Source organism: Cyprinus carpio, chromosome B20, assembly GCF_018340385.1.
Source record: "Cyprinus carpio isolate SPL01 chromosome B20, ASM1834038v1, whole genome shotgun sequence".
Classification (NCBI taxonomy): Eukaryota; Metazoa; Chordata; class Actinopteri; order Cypriniformes; family Cyprinidae; genus Cyprinus; species Cyprinus carpio.
The window spans coordinates 10,563,132-10,571,399 of NC_056616.1; the positions used below are offsets into that span (position 1 = coordinate 10,563,132).

The 8,268-nt window shown below is 36.4% G+C and overlaps 1 protein-coding gene across 1 annotated transcript; it reads right to left on the bottom strand.

The window, feature by feature from the left end:
- Positions 1-378: 378 nt before the first annotated feature.
- Positions 379-7,075, bottom strand: LOC109098394 (meprin A subunit beta-like). The gene is made up of 14 exons (XM_042746748.1): positions 6,936-7,075; positions 6,645-6,663; positions 6,485-6,544; positions 6,359-6,402; positions 5,960-6,038; positions 5,663-5,777; positions 5,291-5,473; positions 4,935-5,152; positions 4,616-4,768; positions 1,761-1,976; positions 1,218-1,685; positions 892-1,077; positions 592-813; positions 379-493 (listed from the first exon to the last, which is right to left on the bottom strand). Coding segments are annotated over exons 1-14 (2,022 nt in total). The 5' UTR covers positions 6,993-7,075; the 3' UTR covers positions 379-491.
- Between the last annotated feature and the right edge of the window lie 1,193 nt (positions 7,076-8,268).

An 8,268-nucleotide genomic window follows, 5' to 3' on the forward strand; every position in this document is an offset into this window, starting at 1 on the left:
CTCTTGAAAATTCAGGAATGTAAATTACATTGCTATAATTTATAATATAGCACTTTGTTACAGACTATAAGAAACCACTAATAAACTGTGAGCATCAATCGCTGAGTATTTATTTTGAGTGCTTTTATCTTTTTTCCATTTACATTTAATAATTTAGCAGAAGCTTCTATCCAAGGCAACTTACTAATGAGGAATATAAAAAGCAATTCATCTTATGAAAGCAAAGAACATGAGAAGTGCTAGTAATCTAGTAATAGTAGTGTCTTGAGAATAGTACAATAATTTTATGAGCTGTATTTTTTTTTTTTTTTTTTTTTTTTGGGAAGTGAGAAAAGCAAGTTGATTCAGTAGCTCCAGCTCAGTAATGAAGACACAATCTGACAAATTCTGGAAATATATTTTTTTTTTCTCCATTAAGGGCTTCATTATGTATCCTGCATGATGTCATGGGGATCTTCTAGTCCACTGTCCTTTTAAATGGACATTTGGGATTCTGTGGGAGAAAATTCAGTTTAATGGGAGTTACTGTACTGTTTAATAATGGTACAATTATCTAGTGTGGGAGGAGAAAACTGGTATATGGAAACATACAACCATCTGTCCTCTCTGGCTCAATCTCTCCGTCTCTTTCCATCAGTCTCCTCCTCCGCACGTAGAACATTGCGCCTACAGCAAGACCCAGGAACATGGCAGCTGCCACAAAGACACTTATTGCCACTGTTGCTGTAGAGCTTCCAATGGCGTCATCAATCTCTAATCGCAGGTCTCGGATTTCTGGTCTCCTGGTCTGAGTCTTCCAAAGTCCAGTCACATCTATCATTGAAGTTAAAAGTTACAATTCTTGTGATATTTCATAAGTATTACACTGGTATGGAATAAAAAATGGCAAACCGTCAAGGGACAGGAGGAAGATGACATCAAGTCCTTTGATGAAGCTTCGACTCTTTAGACGATTATGTGTGATGTAATTGCTGGTACCGTAACCCGGCCCCCGGTAGAATTTACTGCCATCTGTGTCAGTAACTAAACTGCCTACTTTTCGTGGGTCATCCCAGAAATACTCAACATTACCCATGGCTGCACAAACAGAGAAGATACTATTTATAAAACACCTTTTATTGACTTCAAACTCAACATAATCTGTAACTAAGCATCTGTTATTAGCATATCAGCATTAATGGCTCATAAAAGTGCCTCCCCAACTCTTTATGTCTTACAGTCAGTTGAGGTCTTGGTTGGATCTGTAGTGATCATCCTAATGTTATTCATGCGATGTTGGATGTCTGGATTCTGGTCCATCAGCTCCATGGATGCCTGACGCCACGGACATGGCCATTGAAGATTGTCATCGTTGGGTCCAGAGGTCAAGTGGAGGTATATTGCCATTTTATCTGGACTATCATTCAAGCCATTAATGTACAAACCAATCTGAAATGAGTAACCATCTGGGGATAGGAAGCGGGGGCTGTAGGTTTTGGAACCGGCAGGGGTTGTAGCGAGATGTCTGGGTAAATCACGAATGCGCCAAGTGTATTGAGGACACTGGGTCTCTGAAAGGTTGATGTCGTCCAGAGACAGACCACCCTTTGATGTGTCTCTTCCTTTAACCCCTTCAAACACTACTCTGAATTTATCAGAGACATCTAGAGTAACATGATATAGTTCCCAGGAGCCTTGAAGTCCACCTAGGTTGTACAAGTATAAGTTACCCAAAGGCTAAAATGTTTTATCTATTGGTGTTTTAAACAAAAAATTGTTACCACTGATCTTCTGAATTAGTCTCAGGGCTCCTTTGGGGTTTTTAACTGTGTATTCACGCACCCAGATCTTTAGCTGGTCATCAACGCCCCCGCTGTTGTAGTGATAGAACTGCAGGCACTGGGAGCGTCTTTTGGGGTGAAAGAGGCGACTTTCCAGGTAAGCATTATCACCCTGGGTTCCTGTGGCTGTGCTGAAATGCATGAAGAACCCAACCCCTGTGGAATTATAAACTTTATTAGATAATCGGGTATTAAGTTAGTCTTCTTGCTTTCTCTTTGGACCTTATTATGGAGTTTAAAGATCATTTTGTATGTTATAATCCTTGACAAGAAAAGTCTAGAGAAGGTCAAACAATATTTCTGTCCTTCCTATCGTGAAGACCAAAGTGCTACCATAATATCATAAAACAGTTATCAATACAGGATTATGGACTATGAATTATTCAACTTTTTACACAGAGGTGATATAACAATGAACAGACAAAATTAAACACTCCATAGACAGCAAACATCTGACACGTTCAAGTCCCAGAAAGGTAGTATGGACACTATTAACACAGTCCATGTGACATCAGTTGTTGAACTTTAATTTTATGAAGCTACAAGAATACTTTTTGTGCACAAACAAAACAAAAATAGTGACTTTTTTTTAACAATTTCTACTCTTTTGTGTCAGTCTTCAACACGTTTAATAGAGTAGTACAATGCATAGGTGTGGTGCTGCTGATGCAGTAGTCCTTTTAGACCCTTTTCACACAGTAATACCAGTAAATTGCTGTAAAATTACCAGAACGACTTTACCGGTAAATACAAAAATGCACTGTTCACATAGGCAATGATGGGTTTTTTTTTACCGGTAACGTGCCATTCACACATAGGTTTCAAATTACCAGAAAATTCTGTGACATTATTAACCAGAAATGACCTCTAAACGGCTGCACCTCCTGGTGTTGTGTGTAATCATTGAAGGGTACTGTATATGCAGTCAGTGTTTTTGTTGATGTTTTCATTTTTGTGTCAAACGTTCACATTCATGCAGCAATTTTGGTCCAGAAACATAGAATTAGACGACTTCAGATTGAACTACACAGCACAGAGTAAATGCGTCATTTGCGTCAGAATGTTATGATTGGCCCAGAGCCATTGAATTTTGTATTTCAATGGTTTTAGATTGGCCCAGAGTACATGTCTTATGTCAGTGAGTTCTGAACTCATACATGCTTATAATAGTAGTCTTCATTCTGCGTTCACACAGAGCATCATTCCAGCAATTTACTGGCAATGTTACAACTTCAAACACAGGTATATTGCCGGAATGAATTTACCGGTATTTTTGAAAAGGTGCTGTTCACACATGATCTCTTAACAGTAATTTACCAGTAATGTCTGTATGTGAGAAAGGGGCTTTTGTAAACATGTCTGATGATTTTGACAGAGAGGATGACTTGCAATTTTTTGCCCAGCTTTACTTACTTGAACCAAAATATACAGGCAATAAACTAAGAGAAATGGATGTTCTACTTCAGCACAGCAGCTCCTGCATCATCAGCACCACACGTATGCATCATGATACTCTCGTGAAAGAACATCGAAGACTGACATGGGAGAGAAGAAATTTGATTTAAGTCAGTATTTTTGTTTTCTTTGCATACAAAAGTTTATTCTTGTAGCTTCATAAAATTAAGGTTGAACCACTGATGTCACATGGACTATTTTAACAATGTCCTTACTAACTTTATGGGCCTTGAATATGGTTATTCAGTTACTGTCTATACAGGGTCAGAAAACTCTTGGATTTCATTAAAAAAAATAAAATTAAGGGGTTCCAACTTGTGTCCTGATTGTTATGGGTTTGGAACAACATGAGGGTGAGTAATTAATGACAGGATTTTCATTTTAGGGTGAGCTATCCCTTTAAGAGAGTCTTTGGCCTAACTTAGTATGATATGGTAAGACTGCAATGATACATTTTCACAATATGGTCACAATAGTTAAATAAAAAAAATTAAAAAAAATCATATAATCATACACATAAACACTATACTATGAGTTAAATTACCTTTGCAGACAAATACAAATAATAGTCAACTCTGTGGTTTGTGAGGGAGTTTCTAATACGGTGCTGAGAAAATGACTATAGGTTTGACATTTCTCTGTACACTTATCTCTCTGTATTTTGTTTCCTCTTCTGTAAAGTAATGGGAATGCAATAGTATTATTTTTTCTTTTCTTTTGCAGTTGGTGTAAATTTTGCTAAAATATTTGCTGTATGAAAAAGTTTAATACTCCACACGACACTTCTGCGAGACGTGACTCGATCCCTATGTCTGAATATGTCTACTTCTCTATTATATGGTCCTTGAAAAACAATATGTGAAAAAAGTAGTGTGTCTGAATTCACAGTAAAAGTTTGAAACTTTACTATCCCATGGGGTCACAGGAGAATATTTGTGAATGGCTATAAAGTGACATTGGTAAGGGAGTGGATGTAGTATCTCCAAATTTCATTTATTCTACTCATATTCATACAGCGAAAAATAAGAAAATAATTTCTTAACAGTTTTCAGTAGGGGTTTCCAGTGAAAAATAAGAAAAAACAGTGTGCGATTTTGAATGCATCACAAACCAAATATATTTTTGGTTATGTGGGTTTTGGGCTAATGAGATTTCACAATAGGCAGGGCCACCCAGCACAAAGTTGCATAAATGGAAACATGATTGTGAAGTTCACTTATCTCATTTGCATGAGATAAGTTTTATTTCTAGTGATCATGTGGCTCAAAAATGGCAGTTTTCATTGTAAATAAGTGCAAAACTAGGATGAATCCTGCTTTTGTGATTAGGGGTGTTCATACCTTGACATTGACCCATGTTGGTGTAGTCTGTCTCTGGACCGCCCTCTACCATTTGTACACGAGCCCACTTGGCATTTCCACCATCACCCTGAATCATACCACAGATATTCGGCTCCTCAAAGTGGCAAGAGTCCAGAAAAGTTGAAGCTGTAGCTGGAAGAATTATAATAAATGTTTAGGTGAGTGAGAGAGACAAAGTATTGGTTGAGCAAGCAGTCTTTATCTTATCAGTCAGATTACATGTCAATATATTTATACAAAAATAATGGAGGATCATTCAGTCAAGTCTTCCACAGAGTGTGCTTAATTATAAACTTACTACAATTGTATAGCCGGTTCAGCTTGAGCAGGTCACTGTCACTAAACTCCATGCGTTGACCAATCACATCCAAGAATTCTGGTATTTTGGTGACGATGGTTGGTTCACTGGCTTTGCTGAAGGATGTCTTGCTGTAGTGCATGACTGAACCATAATCATAGGGCACACCGAGAGAGCTTGACACCGTCTCATCATATGAATTAAAGTTGTGCTCTTTAACCTAAGTGAAAAACAAAAGGCAAAACTGTTAATAAACAAACAGGTGTGTATTTAATATTAGAATATATAGATTTAAGGAGTTTGGCAAGACACAATGATGTTATTATTGATGCGTGTATTTAAGAATTCAATAGTTACCCTCTTTAATCTGGTCCCACACGATGGTGACGTAGTCGTCTCTGTCAGATCTGGATTGCTCGTGCCAGAAACCCAGCGCATGCAGAAACTCATGCTCTACTGTTCCTAAACTGTCACAGTTTGCACCAATGGACAACTCTTGTTTCCCCATCCGTCGATTCCCCACCTTTGAGTAACATCTGATTGAACATGAAAAAATTCTGACAGTCAATGCAAGAAAGGCCCAATGTTTGCACATGTCTGAAAAGGTCTAACATGTTGTTATAAGTCTAATTTAAAATAAATTTAAATTATTAACTTTTCAATAATAATAATAAAAAAAAAAAAAAAAAATAGTTAAAATAATGTTTTTTTTTTTTTTTCATTTTTAAGTTTTTTTAAACACGAAAATATAGTTTGGCTCTCCATCCCTGAGTTTGAAGTCAATACAGGTCTTAAGTCTGTATTGCTCAAATGCTTTCAGTATCACACCTTTAGCATTGATTTCTATTAAAGAGAGAGAGAGAGAGAGAGAGAGAGAGAGAGAGAGAGAGAGAGAGAGAGAGAGAGAGAGAGAGAGAGAGAGAGAGAGAGAGAGAGGACAGCGAGTGAGCAATTTGGTGCATATATTAAGCTAGAATAACAGAACTGAACAACTAAACTTAATCAATTATTATATATTCACAGACCAAGGCTGCTATCGAGGACATAAGGCACAGTGGTCGGCCAACGATACTCTTCACCAAGAATAGTGTTCCTGCCTTCTCCCTGTTAAATATAAACCAAACATGGATTTAGCTTATTTGCAACTCTGTAACTTGCAACTTTTGTTTTGTTTTATTTTGGTGTGTTTTATTTAGTTTTTTTTTTAATACAATTGTATTATTTAGTTGTGATGTTTAGCACTTGAAAATTTACTGTATTTAACTGTATTTACACATTAGTTTGAGGTTACTGTTGACATTTTCTGAAGGTTAAGAATGTCCTAAAAATTATTTTATTATTTTTTTAAGCCCAGAGATTCAGGCCCTACTTTGTATCCTGTTTGTGGAAAGTGACATGAGAATTTGCTTAAAGAAAACACTGACCTCCTTTATCAGAATGTCTCCTTCCATCAGGTTAAGTCCTGCCGCTGTTGAATGAGACAGCAGTTAATGCAAAACTGTTATAGAAATGATGCTACAGATTTAAGAAATGATAATGTTTCCACAAACCTTCATTTATATTAAATATATCCTGGTCTTTTCCATTATCCACATCAATCTCTGTATTGCCTATCAAAAAAAAAAAAAAGTCAAATTCAGAGCATAGTATATAAAATCATTACATCATACGAATACATTGTTATATTAAAATGATGTGATTATGACTCACCTGTGAGTGAAGATCTTGGCTTTTAAAGAAAACATTAGAGATGTAAGTGTTAAAGGTGCACATTTACATCAACAGCTATTACAGTGCAAGCTTTGATATTGTATAACCTGTTATCATGAAATAACCACAAACTATTTCATCATAAAAGTCATTCAGTCTTGAACAAGGCCATTTTACTATAACAACAGCTGTGTTAGTTTTGCTATAATGAGCATTTGCTTTTGTTTATCACAATATTAATCAACATATGATCACAAAACTGCTTCTATGACATCTGAATTCTATACTCACCAAACACAGGGCTGTGGCACATATGCACAGAATCAGCAATGTATGGAGAGACGCCATGAGAACTTCACTCTGAGACACTCTCTTCAGAATATCTGTGCATATTAACCAATTTATAGAACAAAAGAGCCTAGTCTGCAATGATAAGAGGCTGTACCTGATAGTATATGATTTATTACACTAATGGTTAACAGGATATTATTAGACTTGATAAAAGTTATTATTGATAATGATTTGGCTAAGACTTAGAATGATTTTAAAGCAATAGTTCACCCAACATGAAAATTTGCTGAAGATTTACTCAACCTCAAGCCATCCAAGATATAGATGAGTTTATTTCTTCATGTTTACAGATTTGGAGAAATTTAGCATTAAACCACTTGCTCACCATTGGATCCTCTGTAGTGAATGTATGCCGTCAGAATGAGAGACCAAACAGCAGATAAAAACAAACAATTTTTGTTTAGAACTGTTTTGGACTGCTTTCACTTACTGTAAAATACTGTACTCACATGTATTTTAACCAGAAGCAATGGTTTGTAGTTAAAATGTTTTGATAGATTTGTTTCTTTCTGCTAAATTTCTTAAAATCTGTTCTGATAAAGAGAAAATCCATCTGCATCTTGGATGGCCTGAGGGTCAATTTTCAGTAAATGTTCATTTTTGGGTCAACCATTTCTTTATTTGCACATATTTTCTGCAGTCTGTGATGAAAAATAATATTTTTCACTGTATATTAATGTTTTAAAACTAGTTCTGTCTAAATGAGCATGTTATCGCAAGTGATAAAAGGAGTTTAAAATATTTAATGCAATTAAAGCAGGGGCGGGACTAGGGTTGGCCACCAGACTCACAACTAATGCTTCTGTCTCTTTTTTTTTTTCGTGACAAGAATTGTGTTTAACCACATCAAATGGGAGACTTTTCAAACTCACACTACACCTCAGAGAGAGTCAAACGAGCATGGAAACAGTACAGGTGATGAGGGAGCTTCAGTAGAACAACAGTGAACTGCGGTCAGATGAGATGTTGTCAGGCCATATGTCAGTAAAAACTAATCTTCCTGTCCTGTCAGTCATTATACATGTCTCTGAAATGCAGTGACTTTCAAAAATGTCCTGGAGTAGCCCAGCACTGTCTGGCTCATCTAACACACTCGATTATTTTTCTCAGTGCATTAGTTGAGACTTTAAGACCTGAGGCATGCCAGAAAAGGTAAAGAGAAGTGAGAAAATAGGATATTTGTGTCAGATCCGTGTCAAGTTCAGAAGCGGCAGTAATAGCAACCAAAAACCCTTATAACGCAGCTGCTGTGGTGTCTGTTAATCATAAAACA

Coding starts and splice junctions, on each gene's coding strand:
- LOC109098394 (XM_042746748.1), bottom strand. CDS start 6,992: ATGGCGTCTCTCCATACATTGCTGATTCTGTGCATATGTGCCACAGCC. Junction 4,769..4,934: donor GAACCGGCTATACAATTGTA/GTAAGTTTATAA, acceptor TAATTCTTCCAG/CTACAGCTTCAACTTTTCTG. Junction 1,977..4,615: donor CAACATGGGTCAATGTCAAG/GTATGAACACCC, acceptor ATAATTCCACAG/GGGTTGGGTTCTTCATGCAT.